At 36.9% G+C, this 24,102-nt stretch overlaps 1 protein-coding gene across 20 annotated transcripts in view; it reads right to left on the bottom strand.

The window, feature by feature from the left end:
* GTDC1 (glycosyltransferase like domain containing 1) overlaps positions 1-24,102 on the bottom strand; it is a 396,458-nt gene that overhangs the window by 195,688 nt on the left and 176,668 nt on the right. For all 20 annotated transcript variants that reach the window (XR_008424608.1, XR_008424609.1, XM_053909095.1 and 17 more), the window contains 2 exons: positions 8,490-8,657; positions 4,935-5,108 (listed from right to left, as the gene is read on the bottom strand). Coding sequence is in view for 18 of the 20 variants with exons in the window: in XM_053909095.1 (XP_053765070.1) it covers positions 4,935-5,108; positions 8,490-8,657 (342 nt within the window). In the remaining 2 variants the exon portion in view is untranslated. The remainder of the gene's footprint in view (positions 1-4,934; positions 5,109-8,489; positions 8,658-24,102) is intronic.

Raw genomic sequence — 24,102 nt, 5'->3', positions numbered from 1 at the left:
CAGAATTTACTGGCTACCATTTAATCTCTTTTAATAAATCACAGTCATCCTTTTGATGTACAAGCCGTACAATCATGGAGAAATGTCTGCAGGGTTCTTCAATGTGCAGAGTTGCCTGCCCTGCCATAGAATGGCTTCAGGCTGCTACGCTTTTTCACTTCTCATATATTTTTTTAAATAGTTTATCTCTCTCCTCCCTTGTTGTCGAGCTGTCAGTCAGCTGTCACTTTTTACTGCTGTCAGTGAGCCTGCCTTTATCGCACCCCCAATTTGATGCTGCTAATCTGCTGTCAGCTGAGAAATCAGCTAATCAAGACCTCTGAAATTACATTCACAATAAGTGGTGGGCCAAGCATGGGATGGAGATTGTGAGATATGAGTTCCAGTTCTTGCTCTGTCCCTCTCTGGCTGTGTGGCTACCAGGAGACACTTAACTTCTCTGAACCTTGGTGCTTCCATCCATAAGGAGCAGGATCCGTGTGTGTGTGTGTGTGTGTATATGTGTGTGTGTGTGTGTGTGAGAGAGAGAGAGAGAGAGAGAGAGACAGACAGAGAGAGACAAAGAGGAAAGGAGAGAGATCTCAACCAGACTTGGAGCCTAACTTTCTCTGGCTGTCAGAAAGAACATAGGAAACTTTTTTGTGAGTTAACAGAAGGCAGGATAGGGGTACCACTGACCTTTTAACTGTCAAATTCAAGGATATGTTTTAGTCATCACTTTATTTAACCTTAGTCCTCTGAATTCAGTACTGACCATCTCCTTAAAGTCTTCTTCCCTTTGCTCCAGAGGATAATTCTTTCAATGTTGACCTTCTGACTCTTTTTTCTCCTCTCTTCAATCCTGGGCTGTTCTTCCACCAGCCCCTTAAGTGTTAAGAGTGCCAATAGCCAGTCTGAAGTTCAAAGCCAGGGTAATGATGAGAAACCAGCAAGAAGCCTGAGAAGTAGCAACCTGTGTGTCCTAGCAGTCAACTGAAGAATGTGTCATAGTGTATCAAACACTGCTGATATGTCAAGTAAGATGAGCGCTGAGAATTGACCACAGGATTTAGAGAGGCATGGAAGTCATTGGTAACCTCGACAAAAGCAATTTCAGTGGAGTAGCTATAAGAGAGAACAGTAGGAATAAAATTAGAAGCAAGTATAAACAACTCCTTCAGGAGGTTTCACTACTAACAGAAAGAAAGAAAACAGGCAGTTTCTGAAGGGAGAAGTGGAATCAAGAAAGGACTTTTTTTTTTTAAGATGTAAAACTAATAACACGTCTCTTATGCTAACAGTAATGATCCAGAAGACAGGAGAACTGATGATGCAGAACAAAGGACACATTGCTAGGATAGTAGTCTTATGTATGCAAGAAGGATGAGCTCTGGCAAAAGTGGGGGCAAAACCCTTACACAGAAGCAACGTCCGTTCGTCTTTATTAACAGGTGTGAATTGAGGCACCTGGGTGGCTCAGTTGGCTAAGCGTCCAACGTCAGCTTTGGTCACGATCTCACAGTTTGTGAGTTCAAGCCCCACATCGGGCTCTGTGCTGACAGCTCGGAGCCTGGAGTCTGTTTCGGATTCTGTGTCTCCCTCTTATTCTGCCCCTCCCTTACTCATGCACTGGCTCTCTCTCTCTCTCTCTCTCAAAAATAAATGACCATTAAAAAAACTAAAACAAACACACACACACACACACACACACACACACACACACACACAACAGGTGCGAAGAAGGAGAATATGCACCCAGGAACACATGGATGGGCAGACGCGGCGGTGGCAGCATACATAAATTCTCTGACGATTGTTTCTATTTTCTCAGTCATGATCTGAGAATGAAGATAGGATATTTGGAATCAGCAGTTTACAAAGAAAGGAAAATGCATGATTAGTTATCTATAGGATGAGAAATGTGGTCTGTTTGCCAGGCAGCTCACAGGGACCATATGAACTGAGAGTAGACTAATAAGTATGTTCTTGGATGTTCTTCTAATCAAATTAAGGGAAAAGTACAAACAAATTGAGAGTATCTGCAAGACAGCAGGTATGATGACCAAATATGGAGGTTAAGCTCAAGGAAGAAGGAGGAAAATTGGCAGAAGAAAAGCATCTCAAAGTAAGGAACTGGCCCCATCAATGGATGGTAGGGTCTTATGAGGCCCAAAGACTGAGTCAGGATGATAAAGAGAATAATAAATGAATCTCTCTATTTATATTAGACTGCTCCTTTGGCAGAATTTTTCTCTATTTTCATACGTTAATTAAGAGAGGGCAGAGAGGAAGTCAGTCCTTTATATTCAGGTGGCAATAAATGTTCTACGTTACATAACAATGGGAGTGGGTTAATTAATAAGATGAATTAGTCTTTACTAGGGGGGCTATTACATACGAGACACTATGCTAGGCATTTCACATATGCATTATTTCCTTTAGTCACTACACAATGCCTATGAGGTGATGACGTAAATGTAATAATCATAATCATTAAAGAACCTAGGCTCAGGGTCATTATACTTGCATAGGTTGCAGAGCTAGCAAGGGGCAGTCAAGACCCAAACACAATGTATGTATGTATGTCTACAGTGTTTAAGAGCTTTCCCATCCCCAGATGCTTAACACATATAACGATAGTTTCAAGAGATATTCTTTCTTGCTACTATTTTTCTGGTCTTTGAGAACGAGGCAGTGAGGGGCGAGCAGGGCAATAGGTAAGAGCTGTTGCCACAAAGCCAATCCTTCTGAAGTCCTATGTGACTGATGTGCTCTGAACTATAACTGTTATCAACTTTATAAATCCTCATATTTTTTGCTGAAATATGGCTCTTCCCTTTCTCTGATGAATATCCATTAGAGTATACACTATCATAGCACATTGTATTAATAATTTAATTGTATCTTCCACTTTGTTTTTACTTAAATTTATTTTTGCCATGACCAAAAAATATTTGTATAGGGACAGAGATAAGAGCATTTAAAAGTTTTTTCTTCTTCCATCATCTTGGTTATGTTGCCTTTGGAATTACTAAATATTTTTCAACATCTCAACAAAATAATACTCTTTTAAGACTGCAGGCATTAGAATGATTGTCATTCATGCAAATAATCACTTACTTACACTATATGAGTTTGGGGTGGATAAAGCAAATTACCATTTGAAAATAATTCAAATAACACTCTGGGCTAAGACCTTGCTTATGAATGTTATCTTGGCCACAATACTTCTTAACCTTCTTCCATTTAGCTAGATTTATTTATGGTAATATAGTCCAAATTAATAAACTATTCAATTGCCACAGGTGTATTAAGTATATGATGTTGTAGGAATATATCAGATGCAAATGAATTTTAAAATACATTATTTATTTGGAATTCTATAGTGGTAATAATTAAGATGTAGTATAATTATGTACTCACTTAAAGATGTACATTTTGAATCTATATTATATGAAAAACTTAAAAATGTATCAAAAAATAAGGTTCATATTTTAAAAAGGTGGACTAAAACATAAACTGTGTTTTAGCTCATCATAGATCCTAAAGTGTAACAATTATATTTTCCAAAAGTTGAAATTCTCTCATCCCACATATTATATATATAAATACACAAATACAACAACTATATATGCATATACATATTTATACATACACATGTGTAACTGAAAATCGAATTTGATCTTAGTGTCACTTAGCCTGATAGTTGTCAAAACTGCACACAAATGATTAAATGTTTTTGACATATGACCTTTGCTGATAGGAAGTATGACCAGTAAACATAAAACTGGATCAAAAGTCATAGGGTCTAAACTTTAATCCAGTGTGTGACAATAATCAGCAGTGTGAGTGCAAGCCAGTCTCCTGCTTCCCTGGGCCTCTGTTTTCGGAACTCCATAAAGTAAAAATTGGGCAAGGTTGTAGAACTTAAATTTTATGACTCACTAACTTGACTTGGTATTAGGCAGATTCTTCTTCAATGAAATATTAACTAGTAAAGTCCTCAAATAAATCAGCATTCTGAGTGCTGATGAGGACTACTGATCCCACAGCAAAATCTAAATCTAGAATACAGAAAATAATGCTGACCTCCTGCATAATGTGCAGACATTAAATTGTTTCCTGATTTCATTTCAGGGATGGGGAACAAACAGCTGTCCCTGAACTCTTTTTAAGGACATCGTCAGTTACAAACAGCAGCATCCCCAGCTAGGATGAGTCCCACTGAAGAAAACTTTCTGTTCACACGGGAGAAATATTCCTAGTGGTAATAAAAACCGTTTTGCTAGGTTTAATCAGAAGTGAAAAGGAATTTGGGAATGTTCCCTTTGAGCCACATCATCCACTGCTAATTCAGGGTGGGCCTAGCAACAGGGGTAATAAAAAATGTCCTTAGTAACAGAGAAAGAGAAATGGCAATTAAGTGTATTTGCAACCTAATATAGAAGACCCAACTCTTTATTAAGATAATATAAATAATTAAAAAAATGGAAAAAGGAAAAAAATAGAAGGAAATAGCATGGGAAATGAAAGTAACCCAAGCAGTGCAATTTAACACTGATTTACTTAGAACAGTTTGCTATATACATATAAGCCCATGGGCATAAGCTGAATGCAAAGGCTGAGAAACATGCTTAACAATGAATGACTTCTGCAACAAAACAACAAAGAAACAAAACAGTAAGTGTTAAAAAGCCAAAGCAGCTTGCTTTGGGACACCAATAAATAACAGAAAAGAAAGGACGAACTCAATATCAGAACTAACCATTCAGTGATAGGTTGGACACATGATTATTTAAAATGTTTGTAAATCACAGCATGGTGAAATAGAATTCGATTCTCCAATTAACCATGCTTACGCTGAAAAGTTAAAATTGGCAACAACACCACCAATTTCTATACATTTGGTGAATAAAGTATGATACAATATTGAAAACAGAGTCAAACATACTGACCTGCTCACATCAGGAAACCTGATGGGAAAGTAAATAACTTGGCACTTGGGTCTGATGATGCTTTCCAGATCCTTGGGTCTGTGATCAGGAATCAGCTTCATAAATTTTCCAATAGAGGTGAGAAATGACTCCATGTTAAAAACTGAGTTGAATACCACCACATCAGCCACCAGGCTGTAAAGGGAAAGGATAAATGCAAATGATGAACCCACACTCACTCACAGCTATTTTTCATAAGCCTAAGTCTTCTGTGTTAATCAGAGTTTATACTGTCCTTGGGCTTGCAAAGAACTCAGCACTTCCCATAGTATTTACTAAAATGCCTCTAATAGAGAATTAGTTTCATTAGCATTGTATCGTGGTAAGTTTGATTTCTGGCATCAGGAAAGAAAGGCAGGAGAGGAATCAAATAATTTATTGGGATCTTATGAGGCTCCAAACAAAGTTTATTTTTCTGCAATGCCAGGACTTTCTATAACATCAACAGTCAGTACAGCAGGACCTTTTCCTTTGTGGCCCAAATACCCACGTTGGGTTTCTGTGTCAGTGATATACATCGTTTTACACCATACTACACTGAAGAGAACATCTGCCAATCCCTTTCACTACCTTCAAGGAGATGAGTTCAGATAAAGCTACTTCCCACACAAGAGCATACCTTCAAACACATGGTTAAAGTCTATTTCGTGTTTAGTCCTTGCTTCAAGAAACCATTAGGTTTTTTAAAGCTCTGGAACTGTACAGGAAGAATTATATGGGATATCTCTACAAACAACTTATTTCACTATTATATTATATTTGGTGTGGCCAAAGAAGAAGGACCACAATACCATGGACCTTCATAAGTAAATGAAATAAATATAATTTTAGCTATTACTTTTGATGGATATATTGTGTTCCTCCCTTTAATATTTTTTAAATAAAAATAATCTAAAATACATTATTATAAGGAAATGTGAAAACAAATTTTAGGTGTCATAACTATGTCAGTAGTGTTCAAAACAGCCCATAACATTTTATTGAAAACCAATGAACACGAATGATAACCATGGGCAAGCTGGATAAAACCTGAATATGGAGTATGTTCCCTTTATGAGTCAAAAAACTGATTTAATAAATAATTGTTTTGATTTAAGCAAAGATTTTTGCCTTAGGCAATGATTTAGGGTCTCGATGTCATGGGATCTCAGCAAAATGCATACAAACATTTTAGTGAGAAGCTATATAAGTTCAAACAACAGTTAATTTTATTTCACCCTAAAAATGACAGATCAAGAAAACTAAAAGGTCCGCAAGACGGCAAAACACAAATGAATAAGCAGAGCTTATAGAATAGGAATACCAAAGCAAATCCTTCGTTTACTGAGGACAGCCAAAGTTCCTATTATTAATACACAGCGGAACAAAAAACCTACAAAAGGAATGTTGAACTGCCACCTTTATGCCTCCCCTGCAAAACTGCTTTTCCATACAAGTTTTGTTTTTTTTTTTTTTAGTTGCAACCTAGTGGAAATTTGGGGGTAGGGGTGATAACAGCATGGATAACACAAAAGAATGTCACAGAAGTGCTGACACAACACCAAGCAATAAGGAAGCCAATATAATAATATACCAAAAGTTGAAGGATGTTTTACAGCTAGTCTGTTTTCACCATATGTCACATATTGTAATAGCGACCCACAGGTCATAATATACTGTTACGACATGTGTTCATAAGTCAGAGGGCTAGTGAAACCTCTATTTAAGGTGAGTGCTTATGTCAGTCACCTCTAAAGTCCTTAACTGCCACACGGTCAAGAAAGAAATCCGACAGTGCCAACAAAAGCAGAAGTCAGCAAGAAAACTAAAGAAACATTTGAGGAAGCAAGAGTCATACTTTTCGAAGAGAATCTGAAACAGGACTGCTTCCTGACACTCTTATTTTTCCTCTGGACAACTGTGAACCATTTTTTTCTCATTAAGAGGCCAACCGATGATCGAGTCCCCTTCTTTCTCTCCGAGCTTGTTGATCGGTTTACCCTCTTAAGAAGAGCAATGCTGGAAAATCATGTTGGAACCCTTATAGTCTCATTCCTTTCGACCAAACACAATCTTTTATAAAACAGAGAGATGAGGGGTAGTGAGCTGAAATTTTTTATAGACATCTGCCCTCCTAGGGCATGCAACCTAACTACTTACATTCCTAAAAACCCAGTCTCAGCTAAATTAAATATCCAAGACGGTCTACAGAAATATTCTTTTCATGCATTTTCTCTCTGATATGAGTGGGTGTAACTTCCATTAACTTTAAAGCCACCCATAAAGGGAAAAATAGACTTAATTTTTTTTCCCCAGTTATTTCTCAGGGGTAATAAACACACACTATCTGAGGAAAAGAATGATGCTAATTCAAGAAATCAAAAGAATATTACAAATGTTTTCCATATTGATAAGGCACAGAATGATTTTATTTTTGTTTTTAAAACATATTTCCCTTCTCTGTTTCAAGATAAAATAAAGTATTTTAATTTTATTATGAAATTTCAACACGGTTGCTTTTTTTATGAGACATTTGACGTGAAGCAGTTCCACTCTATTTTGATAGCACTGCCACTTCACAATTGAAGCAGCTTGTAAAAATGATTGCAGGAAAACATTTACGAAATGCTCGAAACACGGAAATATTACCATAGAGTTGTTTTTCTATGTCAACTAAACTATGGAATATGCTGTAGGAGTTGGGAGTCTGTTTAAACACATCATGAATCCCAATTGCTAAGAACTATTAAAAAAGGTAGGATGTACCCTATCACTGCCAAATTGATTCTATTTGATTGTTACAGTTATGTGAATAGGATACACCAGCAAAGCCATTTCAGACTTGTTATTAACTTCTTTCATTAACTAAGCTTCAAGAGATACACTTTGTGGAAGTAACAACAGAGAAGGACCATCACCTTTGAAATGTCATGGTATTTTAAGGCTGTGCGATTTCAGAAGACTCAATGAGGGGAAAAAAAAAAAAAAAAAACAACCACCTAAAGATTCATTTCCCATAGTTTTCTCTTACAAACAGTTAAAAAAAAAAAAAAAGACAAAAACCCCTTGGTCTATTACTTATTCCTCTATAAATTTCTATTTTGATTTCAGCTGGATATATTGAAAGTGGTTGGTAAATGAGAATGGATGAGAATTGACTAACTGCTCTTTTCTAAAAGTACCCCTTCTACAATACAGGATGGAACCAAGGGGTAAAGATGGTGCCTTGTGGACACTTTGATTCTATTTTGAATGTTGTAGAAAATAGATAACTAGTTCAACATACATCATTAGATTGTTACATATGTGTATTTTATAAGAGGGTTAGCTGTGTGTGTATATATATATATACGTATATGTATACGTATATATATATATACAGCAAAGGCACAAGCAATTACTACTACCATGGAAGGTATGTTTACACTTATGCACCTATTCCAAGATGTTTTCTAAATAAGTGTACAGTAGGTCTTCAGATTTAAAAGCGAAATCTTTTAGCAAACGACTAAATATAATGATACAATCTATACCTACCATGAGAGAATTTGGTTGTATCCATACTGAAAATCCCTCTCCTGACATTTCTTGACAGGATATACCAATTGGTTCTCATGGAAGTACAGAATCTTTTTCAACTTCCCAAGGTCAGGCCGAAGGGCAGTCAGTTCAGTCAGGTTCAGCACTGAGCTTGCAAAGAGGATCCTAGGAAACAAGGAGATTAAAGTTTACTGTCCCAAGTATGTGTGAAGTGGTCATCCTTCGCCTTCCTCCCCCTTTCCCTCTTCCTACCCCCCCAAAAACATATCCCCTATAGGGACACATCAATAGTTAAGCCTTAATACCATGTAGCAGCATTCTAAGTTTTGATCTCTTAAAAAGCAGCTGCTAAGAACTATAAAAGCCCTGAATCTCATTGGTCTTCTCAGCTCAGTTACTGAGAGATGCAAAAAAAAAAAAAAAAAAAAAAAAAAAAAAAAAAAGCCGGATGGATTTTATTGAAAAAGGCAAGAAAAGCTCTATCTGAAGGACAAATGGAACAAAGATAAGGCTGACTGGGGAATACTTTGCTTGCCAGTTTCATTACACTTTACTTCTTTATGCAACCAACTACTGAAATTCAATATACGAGCAGGAATGGCACATGTTCATGTTATGACATAAACCCTTTTGATTTATGCAACAGACTTATTGAGTGTGGTCTTTTTCTCTTGGCATGTTTTCTCACTGTCCCTATCTGCCACCTCTCCCTTTTTCTCAACTGTTGGGCAATATTTGTGGTTTTCTTATTTTTATTTTATTTTATTTTTTATTTTCCATTACTGGACTGCTAATGGCACCAGATGTATAATCCAGCAACGTATGATCTATAAAACTCCTTATATAAAAAATAAATATAAAAAAGAAGAAGAAAGCTGATTCCTTATCTTTGGGAAAAAAAGGAACTGAAAGCTTACCTATTATGTTTATAAATGAAACAGTGTCCATTTACTTATTCATTCCACAAACGTTTACTAAATGCCTAATGTGGGCCAGAGTCTAACCGGGAAGAAGAGAGAAGATGAACCAAGACAGCCCATCAGGATAAACGCTACCTGCACTTGTGACATAAACAAAGAATTAACAGAAAGAAACCCGAAAGGAGTAATATCGCTCTAGGACAACCTCGAAACGTTTCCCTAATGAGGTGCCTACCACATATGGACACAAAAGAGGAACAAATTACAGTCCCTGAACAGCTGAGGACACTTAGATGGCACAATTTTGATAGAATGCCACCTTTACAACATAATGTAGCATCACTTGACCCTTACAGCTTTAGTTCCATTCTACATAATGAGGTTCAACAAGGTTAAGAGTTTTGCATTTACTGGTAGAAAGTGGCACTGGTAGATTGACGCTGGTACAAAGTGGCAAAGCAGAGACTCCTGGTCTTTGAAAGCCTGAAGCACCTTTCATTATGCCACGGATATGAACTGGCTGTGGACCACTTAAACACTGCAAATGATTCTTTGTGTACTTAATAAATACAAAATATCATACTTGTTATTACCATGATTACAACCACTATAAATTTTCCCTTGCAGATAAGTCAAATGGCTAACTTCAGGTGTTTATATGATTTTCACACAAGAAGAATGATGACATGATAAGTGCATATATCATAAGTAGGAATTCAGGTGTCTTCTTCATGGACTAAAAAAGGCACATAAAGACCAAAAGGCCGTGATCTCTCTCTAAAGCCACATGGCTGTATTAATATCATGGTTTAATGCTTTAAAGTAAAAAAACCTTATAAAGGAGATGTATTTATATTTTTAACTGTCTATTTGTATTCAACTAAAGCACACAGAAAAATGGTGATCAAAAAAATGTCTTATTTTGTCCAAAAATATTCCCACCACCACCACCACCACCACCAAGTATAAGCCTCTCTAAAACTTAAATGGAAAATTCTGAAATATGAAGATACTTGCTCATCTACAAATCCGATCCTTAGTAGAGAAAACAATAAAATATTAATCTCAATCAATCAATATTTTCCTTAAAATAAAATGGACGGTGACTTGTGGGTCTAATTATTGAGTAACACCCCCTCCTCTACCTCCATACAGTACTACTGCAAGCAATGACTCATTCTTAATCATAAGACCTGAGCAAGCTCAATGTTTTTCACACAGAAGGCCGAAAATTCATTACATGCAGCCCCCACATGACTAACTGCAAAAAAACAACAAAAAAAAAATGGTACCTTAATGGAGAAATTTGGTAGACATCAATTTACCCAGGTGATCAAACTTAATATAAATAGTAACAGGACACGTGATGTGTATTTCCCAGTATGATACACTGACAAAGACACAAATCACCAATGTAGTTCTCCTGCCACAAGTGCCCGATCTGAACTTGGTCATGAGGAAACAATATTTGCAGACAAATATTCTGCAAAATAACTGGGCTCAATCTCCAAAAATGTCAATGTCCTAAAGAAAAATAAAATCTAGATTAAAGGAAAACAAAGAGACACTGAAACAAAATACAATGTGTCATTCTTCACTGGATACTAGATGAGGAAAAAATAGTTATAAAGGACATTATAAGGATAATAGGGAAACTCTGAATATGGATTCCATATAAGACCATAAATTTGAATCAATCTTAAATTTCTTAAGTATACTAATTTTATTACGGTCATGTAGGAGAATAACCTTATTCTTTGAAGACACATACTGAATTATTTACATGTGAAGGGTCATGATGTCTACAACTAATTCTTACATGGTTCAAACAAAAGGCTACTAATAACAATAAATATTCATAAGTATATATTTGCATAGACAGATACTTAAAAATGTGTAAAATGTTAACAATTGATTAATCTAAATGAATGGTATATTGTAATTTCATCGACCTAGTCTTCAAAGTTTTATCTAGTTATATATTTATATAATTACAAACTTGAGGGAATATGCATTAAATGGCAGTGAGTAGAAGGGAAAAATACATTTCATAAGTAAAAAAACCCTCTCATCATATATGTATTTCTAATCATAATCCAATTGTTAATTTCCTGCATGAGAATTATGCTCAGGATGGCCCATCTGCAGCAAAAGTTTAGCCAAGGTGAGCCTTGCACTCTGCTCCTACCATACATCTCTCCTCTCCTTACCCTACTTACTAGCTAATCCATAATCAAGGAATCCAGATCTAAAGTTGAGCGTTCTAAATAAAGCCTCCCAAATGAAAGAATGTAATACATTCAGAAGTGAGGTGGCAGTGATTTTCAGAATATTAACCATTTGGGTCTGCCCACACCAACACTTCCTTCAGTTTGTTCAGTCATTAACAGGAAAATCATTTCCCTTGTATAACTAATCTTGAAATAGCCCTACTTCTAAATTGTGGAAATTATCTCTGTCAGGAAAACAGAGATTCTGTTTGCTTTTCATTTGTAAAATAGTAGTTAAAGTGGACAACAAGCAATTCGTCAAATATCTGAGTTAGTGACACCCAAAAAGAAGTAACGAATATGCTCACAAAATGCAGGTAAGATTCATAGGCAATTTTTACTTTGTCCCCTTTGACCAATTAAAAAATAAAGTTAATAATGATACAATGAATGACATCACTCAATCAGCAGTCAACCCCTAGGCTTCCAATGTTCATCTTGCCACAGGTATTACTTAAGCAATAAATCCTAACAAGGTGAGCTTTATCATCCTACACTGTGTCTCCAACAGGAAAGGGCACGAGGTGATAGCAAAAAGCACTAGGAACAAGATAATTCCTGACAGCTGCTGCTTGAGCACAAGTTAAATTGAACAGTTTATCTCAGCATGAAGATGTTATAAGGTTTTATGTTTAATATTTTTAAATTAACATAAAAACCAGAGAAAGCAGTTGTGCAATCTCTTGCAAACATGACATACTACAATCACTGTATAAGCTGGATTAGGACTTATTACCATGCTACTACAGAATTAAGCTGTTTTTAGACCACCAAAGAGCTTTAAATTGCAACTTTTGTCTCTGTAAGAGAAACCTATATTTAAAATGTCTGCTAAATTCAAATTAACGGCTACATCATTAGCTTATACCATCTCACCAAAAGTATAAGTAAGCTGCTATTATAATCCTCTAACCAAAATGGCTCCGTGCTGCAAGCACATCCACACCGTTCTATGTATTTGGGATTGTATCCATATACATGTTTCGATTGTTTCCAATGCACATTACATGTACAATCTGAGTCATATTTGCTTAAGGAATCCAAAATAATTCAACTTAATGAAATTCAAGGTTAGAGGTTTTATGTTTTCTGACTCAGTTTGAATAAACCAGTTATTTGCCTTTTACTGTATTCTCTTAATATGTAAAAAGAGATGCTGAAATACACCTAAGCCCTATAGGAGTGCGATGGCTATTTATCAAAATGGATACTTTTATATCTTCAATGGTATGGAAGGGCGGCAAAATGAGAAAAGAAGACAGGCATTCAAGATTCCAACCACCACCACATGCATTCTAGTAATAATACTTCATGAACCAGGTTATCGCAGTCTTTCTCCATGGAATCTTTTCAATGGCCCCTTCTATCCCCCCAAACCATTTAGCACATTTATCACATGATGGGATATACTACACAATTTAACACAGGTACAGATACCAGTAATTATGTAATTCCTTGCAGGGCTTCAGGAAGCCTTTGACAAAGGAGTAAATTCCATTCGTCCAGTTGTGTCTCTTGCTCAGCACGTAAATTCCTTGTCTAGATTTACCTTGCTTAGCCTCATTGCCAAACTTTGTTCTTTTGTTGTTTATCTTGATTCCTGTTCCTTGATAAAGACTCTCTAGGACTGTGATATAGTGTGTTCTGTGATGATGGCAATGGCTTCTATCTGTAGTGTCCGATATAGTAGCAACTAGCTACATATGGCTACGGAGCACTCGAAATGTAGCTACTGCAACTGAGGAACACAATTTTAAGTTGACTTTAACTTGCTTCATTTAAGCTTGTTATGTTCAATATTATTTCTGAAACGTATGAATTTTCACAGATTTCATGACACAGTGGGTCAGAATACCTACAACCAGGACATGACTCTTATACTCACATATTTCTAAAGCTTAAACATCTTCTTGTATAATCTCTTGTATTTCTATGACAACTGTTTGTGTATTTCATGAGATGTCTTATTACTTTTTAATATCAGGAAACTTTACACTGACTACTGTATGGAAAACAGACTGCAAGGAATCACTTCGAAGATGGGAGAACAGTAGGGGGAATAGAAAAGAAGTGAGAAGGGGCCTGTATCAGGATTTGCTGATGAAGCGGGTGTAAGAATTGAAAGAGAGGAGAGCTTTCATTTCCTTCACTTTGTCACTTCCAAAGCGTAGTGATAGTGTTTTAATACAATAGGAGCTTAATAACACATAGATGCATAAATGAAAATTATTCCCAAACCCTTCAAAAGTCTTTGGCTTAAATATATATTTCTTTAATTTGTAAAACCTGTGTAGAATGATAACCGAGTTCTAATATTCATTAATCGTTGATATGCAAAATTCATTTCAACACACTATGCTTTAGTTGTCAGCTACTTCATCTTAATTAGACCGTTTCTACTGCACGTTTAAATGCTATGGATTTTCAAAAACCTTCAAGAACATGCATAGCAAGATGTTTCCATTTGCTAAAACAATTAGAAATAAATACAAGATAGAAGTCTTACCTAAAGGAAAAGTAAATGTAGTCATTTAAGTTCTTGTGAGGGGTAAGTTACAGGCTGTTAAATAGAGTATCCCGTTTCCCAAAAGCTGTCCCATAGGACAGCATGAAGGAATCAGTCGGTTTTGCTTCCCCCCCCACCATGTAATGTTCCTTTCCTGTGCTTATCATGATGGCCAAGGGAACACTGTGCAAAGAACACTTGTCCAGAAGGCAGGGAATCAAAGTCTGTAGGTGGGACATGCCACTGAACAATACCCCCAAGTGGTTTCTTAATACCTAGCCACTCCACAGTCATCAGCACTCTGACCTGCCTTACAGTCACCTAAGGAGGAGACAGATTGTATACATACATGAGGGTTTTTTTTAGCTAAAGGTGCCACTTAAATTCAGTGTCCCTTAAATTACTCAAGCTACCTCTCCAGTCTTTTAATTCTTGGTATCATGTCTAATTCATAAAAGATACCCAGTAATTATGTTGACAACAAGAAAGGAAGAAACAGCAAGGGTGGGTGGGTCTACTATTGAAAATATTATAAATAAATTGGAATTTTTACTGTGTACACAAATATTTTAGGAATATTAAGAATCTATTAAGAGTATTCTTGTAAGACACAAGGGAATCTGAGCCACTCACAACATTTATATCTGTTTTAGACAATCTATCAATTAGTCAACAAACCAGAACACTGTTAAAGTCTCGACAAACTAATAAGTACAATATAGGTAGTATTCCTGTTCCAAAAGAGCTGACACTAACACTGGCAAAATAAGCCATAAACAGGAAACGTTAAATAACAACAAAAAAGATAAGTAACAGCTCTGTTCTGTGTAAGAAATGTCAGAAAGCACTGAAAGACTGATTGTGAATGAAGGGAGAGGCACTAAGGGCTGAGTTCAGAGGAGGAAGTGAAAACAAAGAGCAGTGGAAGACCAGGAAGGATAAAGTTTATTGAGGGTATTGAGGGAGGCACGGGTCCTGAGATCTTGGCTCTGGAAGTATCAGGGCTAGCTATTTGAGTTCAGCCCGAGAAGAGGGACAGTTGCTTAAAGTTTAGGGTTTGAAAAAAAGTGAGTAGTCAAATAAAAGGAAAAGTGGTCTTCCATCAGACCTAGAGGCACCCACGTGTAGCATAAGAAGTTTGCCAAGTCCACCCCATCTGTTAACAATATGAGGATCCACTGTACCCTTATAATTATATTAACAATGTTTTATTTCTTCTTATTATCCTTGAGTTGTAAATGCTCGTTGGCTGAGAAAAATGATAGTAAAATGAGAGGATAAGGAATCAAAGTTTCACCATCACTACCACTCTCCAAATAAGGGAGGTTGTTCTATCTATATCCAAAGATAAAATCAATTTGTTTAAAACATGGCTCTCCAACAGCCATGTGATCATATTCTAAAGGAAGACAAGGAACCACATATTATGCAGGGTTTTACATATACTGGCTAATTTAATCATCATCCTAAGAGATTTGTCTTACTATTTCCATTTTACTGATTAGGAAATTAAAGGATGAGAAGTATTGTTAAAAGCTAAGGCAACAGTGGTTACTAGGGGGCAAAGATGAGTTTCAAATCCAAGTTGAGCTGGACCCAAAGCCTCTATGTTTTTCAGTTATTCCACACTGATTTTGGATCGTCTAGGATTAGAATGTGACTCAATGGTTCTCAGTACTTCTCATTATTGTCTGTGTTTGAGCAATACAAGAACACAAATGGTATAAAGAAGAACTGTACTAACCTGAATAGCTTCATTTCATTTCTTCATTCATCACATATTTCCTGAGTGATTATACTGTTAGACAAACTGTGGAAAGCTAATGACCATCAGTGAAGGATCTCCCGAAGAGATGCAATCAAGGTGGCCACCCTACGTCACACAAAGGAGTCAGCCTACTAAAATAACAAGTATTTGTTAGGCACTGGGACAGACAGAAGCAGCTGATATCAAAAGCAATGAAGATAACAGAAATATCTGATTTGGTTACTGGAGGGACAGGCTAAGGGTAACTCTAAAGCTGCTAGCTTGTGCAGATCGATAGTGGTGACATTCCTTAACACAAGAGGAGAAACAATTCAGTGGCTGGAATAGAGAAGAAATGAAGGGATGGTTTCTACAACTGTGGAATATAAGTGGAGTGTCCAGTAGGTAACTAAAGATAACAAATAATAATGAAAGAAATTGCATTGCAGATTTAATTAAATGAAAGCACTTGGTCACCAACTGTGTCTGTTAAAAATGTGGGCTCTTGGTTTGTTACACAATTTTACATATCTGTTCTACGTGTTTTTCTAATATTTCATATGTTATCTTGTTTTCTCCCATTGAAGTATATATTCCTTGATAAGATAAATTAGATCCGCTGTTCTTTTCTTTAGTACCCTATAGTTTCCCTAACATGAGACTTACCACTCTGGGTTTTAAGTTTTCTCAGGACATGCCCTATATTTTCCTTGTTCCTTATCCTATCAGGTGCTCAAAAAACATTTTCAAAAAAGTGACTAAATAAATACATTAATTAATAAATGAATCAGTCATTTATGACCTCAATGACACTGAGAAAACCAAACTGGTTGATTCTCTCCATATAGTCAAGTGTTCAATATGATATTTACTCCTACCATTAAAAAAACAAGTTGGAAAGTATGTCATGTCCCCAAAAGAAAGAACTTACCTTCTTACTTGAGCACCCAACACAATTCTAGCACCCAACACATTATTTGATGTCATTTTTGATTGAGCCCATTCCTATTCTTTGGGTCCCTAATAATATGTCAGGCACTGTTCTCTGCTTCACCATCCTAATATATCAAGAACCCACGATACAATCCAAAGGAAAGGAACTCTTGGGGAAAGGCAGGTGTCAGCCTGGTACAAAGATCAGGAATGTATGATATGACGATAAAAATTTCTGTCTTCTTCAGGGATTCATGATCATCGGCCTTGAAGAAGAAGTAAGTCAATTAACATGCAAAGCACATCTAACTTGCTGAGTGCGCTGGGAACACTTCATATGGTGTTTTATCTCCATAAACTAATATAATTAGTATGTGAAATATTTATAATTCACCTCATGATTAATCTATCGTAGACTATTCCTTAACAGCAGCATATCATTTTATATTGGGATGTTCTTTGCCCTTTAGTTCATCCAACTCATGAGTCCCTGGAGTTCATTTCCAAATATTATGAAGTTGGAAGAACAGAGACCCAAGGTAATGGATTTAGGTCCTATCATTTCTCTAACCTACGCATGTTGTCTAAGATTACACACATACAAGGACACACTGACCAGTCAAGCCAGAAGGACTACTACTCAAATAGGTACATAAAGCTCAGTTCAGGCACACATCTGAGGAACAAACGACAGGCAAGCACAGAGTGGCTTTCAGAGATTACCATCATTTAGGCTAGAATATTATGACACAGTAATAGTTAAAGCAATCATAAAAACAATAATAATATCTGCCTCCCAGAACATCAAGTAAAATACTCCTGACAACCATGGAAAGTAAGGTATTTTGTACTCAAATAACGAATAAGCTAACAAGGAAAAATATGGTAACTTGCTATTTTTACTGAGTCACATCGATGGCTAAAATTAACAAGCACAAAATAAAGTGTCTCCTAAATATTCGGTTTTTCTATAATCAGTCTTAAGACCTAAATTTTTTGGTGCTTATGAGTATTTGTTTTAACTGTGCTTCCCAGAATCCTATATTCTATTGAGCTGTTCTATCATTTGATTTGTGACATTTTGTTGTTATGCTTCTCATAGAGATTATCTGTGTGTTTTGATTATTTCTCCTATGTTTGTTTTGGCAAGTCCAAGACAGTTCTTTGAAATCTTCCCTGAATTTGGTGCTTAATATGCCATTTAAAGAAATACCTCCCCACAAATAATTTAGTTAGTATCCCCAATGTTTTGCTATTTTACACATCACTTTAATTATAAGGGTACCATTAGATAACTAATTACAAAAGTCAAAGCCAGCAGAATATACTGTACACAGTAGGCACTCAAAAAGTATCTGAGAGGGGTGCCTGCATGGCTCAGTCGGTTGAGTGTCCGACTTCAGCTCGGGTCATGATCTCACAGGTTGTGAGTTTGAGCCCCGCATTGGGCTCTGTGCCTTCAGTTTGGAGCCTGGAGCCCGCTTTGGATTCTGTGTCTCCCTCTCTCTCTGATCCTCCCCCGCTCACGCTCTGTCTCTCACTTTCTCAAAAATAAATAAAACATTAAAAAAAATATCTGGGAGAGTGAAATATTAAATAATATAGTCCATCTGTAATAGAAAAAGAATCTGAAGGTGGGAGTCACTGTGTCCGGGTCTTTCATACCTTTCTTTTATTCATTTATTTTTTTTAAGATGAGAATTTTTATAAACATTGATTTGTTATCCCTGTGTTTCTCATGAAACCAACAATGTAAAAATTCTAAGAATGTGATTCTCACCAAAGGAAAACATTTGAAAGCTGTATTTTTAAAAATTAAGACTTCCTATTTTAATTTTTTTAATGTTTATTTATTTTTGGCAGAGAGAGAGAGAGAGAGAGAGAGAGAGAGAGAGAGAGAGACAAAGCATGAATGGGAGGGGCAGAGAGAGAGAGAGGGAGACACAGAATTCGAAGCAGGCTCCAGGCTCCGAGCTGTCAGCACAGAGCTAGACACGGGGCTTGAACTCATGAGCCGTGATATCATGACCTGAGCGGAAGTCGGACGCTCAACCGACTGAGCCACACAGGTGCCCCAAAACTTCCTATTTTAATAGAGTAAAGTGAAAATTTAAATATCTTCTACATGGCTGGGACACCTGGTGCCTCAGTCAGTTGAGCATCCAACTCTTGGTTTCCGCTCAGTTCATGATTTCGTGGTTGCAGGATTGAGCACTACATCATGGTCCACACTGAGTGTGGAGCCTGCTTAGGATTTTCTTTCTCCCTCTCTCTCTGCCCCTCTCTGCTCTCTCTCTCAAAATAAATAAATAAGCATTTAAAAAAATAAAAATCTTCTACATGGCTAAGTTTCACAAATAACATTTTTTAACATGCTTCCCTTGATCACAACTTAAATAAATTGCCCCTCCCCTTTTTTTTTAAAGTAAGTAACATAGACATAGGTATGGGAGGAAAAAACAGATGAAAAGTACAAAATGCTATATAAACAATATCATTAAGATGATCTAAAAAGGAAGCCCTGAGGTCATTCAACACAACCTACTGGCATAATAACTTTCTAAGATACCTTTTTCTTGGTCTCACCTATGACTCTACATTATTCTCCATGGGACTCAATAAATACAATAGCTCATAAAATGCCCCAGGCCACACTTGCTTATCAGGTGACTGAGGAGCAGGACTGAGGTTACCTGCCCTGGATTAGCCAGTCAGAGGCAAAGCTGGGACCAGTAGAGAGTCTGTGATAAAAAAGGATGTCAGTCACAGGTGCTGCTTGTGAGCCTGCCTCCTAATTCCAATGGTGGGAGCAGCTTCAAGTTAGATGTTGGGATTAAAATAGTCTCTATTTGGGGTGTCTGGGTGGTCTAGTCAGTTAAGCATCAGACTCTTTTCTGTTTTTTAATGTTTCTTTATTTTTGAGAGACAGAGAGAGAGAAAGAGACAGAGCACAAGCAGGAGAAGGGCAGACAGAGACGTGGACACAGATTCCAAAGCAGGCTCCAGACTCTGAGCTGTCAGCACAAAGCCCGACGTGAGGCTTGAACTCATGAACTGTGAGATCATGACCTGAGCTGAAGCTGGATGGTTAACCTATGGAGCCACCCAGGCACCCCAAGCAGGGGACTCCTGATTTCCACTCAGGTCACAATCTCACAATTCGTGACATGGAGCTGTGTTGACAGCACTGAGCCTGCTGGGGAGTCTCTCTTTCCCCTCTCTCTCTGCCCCTCCCCCACTCTCATGTGTGCTTGCTCTCAAAATAAATAAATACACTTAAAAATAAAATAAAATAAAGTAAAATGTTTTCCATTTAATGGGAAAACAAAAGCCCATTCATTGAGGCAAAAAATTAGAAAACCCAGCTTTGACCATGTTCCTTCTTTTCTCTCCATATAATACAGAGGAAAGTGCTTGAACCTGGGTATAAATATGCACTAGAGCCTCCCAACAGATATCTGAGTCTCAACGTTATTTGAATTTTCCATTGCCTGTGTCTGAGGGTCACATACCACAGGTCATTAAAAGCCATCCAAAGTCTCCTTCCACCATGTAAGACATTTTCACGTAAGGCACAGCATGGATGCATCCCTTGTGAGTCAGTCCTTTCCTTTCTTCCCTTTTGTATTTGCATATAGCAGTGGTCTGGGAATATCTGGAAATACACAGAATGCCATGCGGGAAGCAAGAAAGCAACCTCAGACCTGGCCTCAGAAAGTCAGAAAGGCTTTAAAGGAGATAGCACTTGAGATGTGCATTAAAAGATGAAGAAAATTTCCAGTTCAGTTATGTGGGAAGGGCAAGGATTTGAAAAGGAGGAAGATTGTGAGTTTCCATTAATAATGCAGAGGAAAAGCAAGTACCTGGGACTATAAATATCTGCATTCTACTTAATTAAGCAAATATTCAGCATATTTATATTATATGAAATATGTATTTGAAATACATAAATATATATTTATATAAAGTAGGTAAGGCATAATAAGACAGATTTGACATCCTGCTCCTCATTTTTGCATTTTGGCAATGGAGATATAAACAAAGGGCTGAATTTATACGAGAGTTAATATTTGATAGTTTAAGTAACTTTGTTTTAATCTCCAAACTCATATATACTGCTATTACTGCTCATAATTAGTGATGCCAACTGAGTACAAATGAGGTTCGTAATAAACCGCTCCTTTACTAAGTACCCAAAGTTGAATGGGACATTCTAATAACTTTTTTATAACAACTCCTTGTCTTAAAAAACACTTTCAAAGAAATGTTAGTATTTTGCCACTCCATAGGATTCAGTAACAAGGCGAGATTCTCCCAAGAATATTCCAACAGTCCTTGAAAAACTAAGACTGTCACAAAACCTGAGCATCTGGCAACTCTGCCACCATGAAGTATCCATATGGAAGAGACCAAAATGTGTCAAAGTACCCAAAACGATTTTGGAGAGTGTAGAAGATAGAATAAATAATTCAGTATCGTCAACACTTTCAACAGCAGGTAGTGGATATGCTACCTGCTTCTATAATGTGCCAGAATGTAACATAAGTGTGTGAGGCTGTGTGTGTATGTGTGTGCGAGAGAAAGGCAGAGAGAATATGAGTACACATGAGGCGAAAAACTATTTTTATACAGAAATATTCCTTAGGTGGTTCTCTTTGTAGGGACATCGGATCTCTGTAAGTATAGGTTTATAGATATACAGAAGAAAAAAACAGAGTCAATGAAAATTTATTTTTAAGATAAACATAGCAACAAATATATTACTTCAGAGTCAATGAAAAAAAAACTGCATTAACTTAACATTATGGTTGAAATTGTATGTGCAAAAAAACTCAGAAAATCCAAAATTATGGTTCCCTCAGCAACCATAACTGTGTCCTCATGCATATATGAGTATTTTGCATTACTGTAATGATGATACATTTCAGCCTTAATATCAGCTTATGCAATGTGACTGAATTAGGATTCTTTGGGGAACTGTAACTTTGAATTTCTGGACTTTTGTGAATGTAAAATCTTAACCATAAAGTTACACTAATATAGGGTGTGGTTTTGCATTTTATTTTCTGACATTTAAAAAAACAATTAAGAGTGAATGGTTGACAACATTAAACTAGCAAACGATTGGCTAATTTGTAATAATACAAATCAGAGTCTAATTGCTTAAAATAGGGATGTACAAACTACAAACAAAAAGAAATGTCCTTCTGAAGATTAATCAAGGACAAGAACAGGCGAGACATTTTTCCAGGAGTGAGTAAATTTACTTTTTCTATAAAATGTTAGTTTCTGATTAAAAGGTATTTTCATTCAACTATATTTCAACAGGAATATAAATACCAATGGCTGAAATAATTCTCTGACTACATATTCCTGCATCTTACCAAGAAAAAATATAGTATTAAAATGGTATCCCATATTTTCAAGAGTAAAGCTGGTTGAAAGCCACTTTTTCTTCTTGTAGGTGTAACATGGCAGGACATAACCTATAGGATGAAATTGTATAACTGTCACTAACTACTTTTTGATCCTGGAGCTGAGGCTGTTTCAAAATATGGTTCACAAAGAAACGGATACACAATGAACAAGTTAAGTTTAAGAATGAGGCAACTGTTTTACACAATTACTTAGTACTATACAGCCACGGAGTAGTTGCGAGATGGAGGTAAAGAGCAGGGGCATAGTGGGTTCAGGAGAGACGAGTCACAAGCACCTTTGTTTAGGGGAAAATTACAAACACGTCCGTGAGGTGCCATTTTCAACTGGCTTCACAGAACTGATCAGTAGTTCACTTCAACAAAGTGAACACGTTGTACAGGAACCCGTGGAAAGACCCAGAAGCAAAAGGGGCCAACACCCTTTTGGAGAACAAAGAGTTTCGCTGAACAGGAGGTTCAGAAAGGAGAGGCTGTAAATGCAGATTACATACACACTGTAGAGGACGTTGACAGCAAGGATGACAAGTCTTAACTGCAATGTACCAGCAGTAGGAGGACACTGAAGTTTCTTTCATAAGCAAGGAGGCTATGCTTTTTGGGAGAAGAAAAACAGAAAGCAAAAATGATAAAACAAAACCAAAAAAATAAACAAGACCCCACAGAAGACATAGCAGAAGAAGTAAAGACTGAAGACAGGGGACTAGTTATGAAACTAGTATAATCATCCAGACATGTTGCAGCAAACAAAGGCCTGAAAAAATGTGATAACAGTAAGACTTAAGTGGAGGAGAAAAGGATTAGGAGGTGCTTGGGAGATTCTGAGATACAGTGACTGCTGGAACAATTGTGCCACTGATAAAAATATAAAACAAGGGCTGTGTCTGATGTGCAGACAAGAAAAGGCTGAGTGATAATTAGAAACTCTTAAGTGTGGGGCGCCTGGGTAGCTCCGTCTGACTTCAGCTCAGGTTATGATCTGGTGGTTTGTGAGTTCGAGCCCCACGTCGAGCTCTGTGCTGACAGCTCAGAGCCTGGAGCCTGCTTCGGATTCTGTGTCTCCCCGTCTCTCGGCCCCTCCCCTACTCATGCTCTGTCTCTGTCTCTCAATAATAAATAAATGTTAAAAAAATTTACAAAAAGAAACTCTTAAGTGTAAGATATCAGGTTCCATAGAAACAAGCATTTCCTTCAATAAAAAGTTAGAAATACAGTCTTGAAGATGCCAATCACAGTAATAAAAACAATTCTATTATTTTATACCTGTGTAATTTATAAACTCATAAACTCATAACTTCCCCCCTCCTTAATCCTTCTGGGGTTGGGAAGGCAATGGCATCAGTTGTACAAATAAGAAAACTGAGGGTCAGCCAGGTGACTCCCCAAACCTCACACAGGTATGACATGGCAAAGTTAGGCTGTAGACACAGATTTTAAAATCTCTGATACAAAAGTTATTTTGAAACTATAAATAAGATCACCCAAAAAATGTGAGGGTAAAAAACAACTGAGTTGTGTACAGACCCACAGGGAAAAAAGAAGACTGCAGAGCAGTAATTATTCAATAGCCCAAGAGATGACCCAGATGCCTAGGACAGTGCTACAGGCCTAGCACTCAACACGTACTCAATGTACCTGTCTCATCAACAGCAAACTGGGAGACAGCACTAACAGGGTCCTTGTATCTGCAGCAGACGATGGATTAATTCTCAAACTTTCCTAAAGCAATCACTTTTCCCAACGAAATTCTTACACAAAATTCCTACACGTAAAATACATAAAAAACACTATTGAGTAAA

Source organism: Panthera pardus, unplaced genomic scaffold (genome assembly GCF_024362965.1).
Source record: "Panthera pardus isolate Hobbes unplaced genomic scaffold, ASM2436296v1 HiC_scaffold_10, whole genome shotgun sequence".
Classification (NCBI taxonomy): domain Eukaryota; kingdom Metazoa; phylum Chordata; class Mammalia; order Carnivora; family Felidae; genus Panthera; species Panthera pardus.
This window is presented reverse-complemented; position numbering and strand designations above follow the sequence as displayed.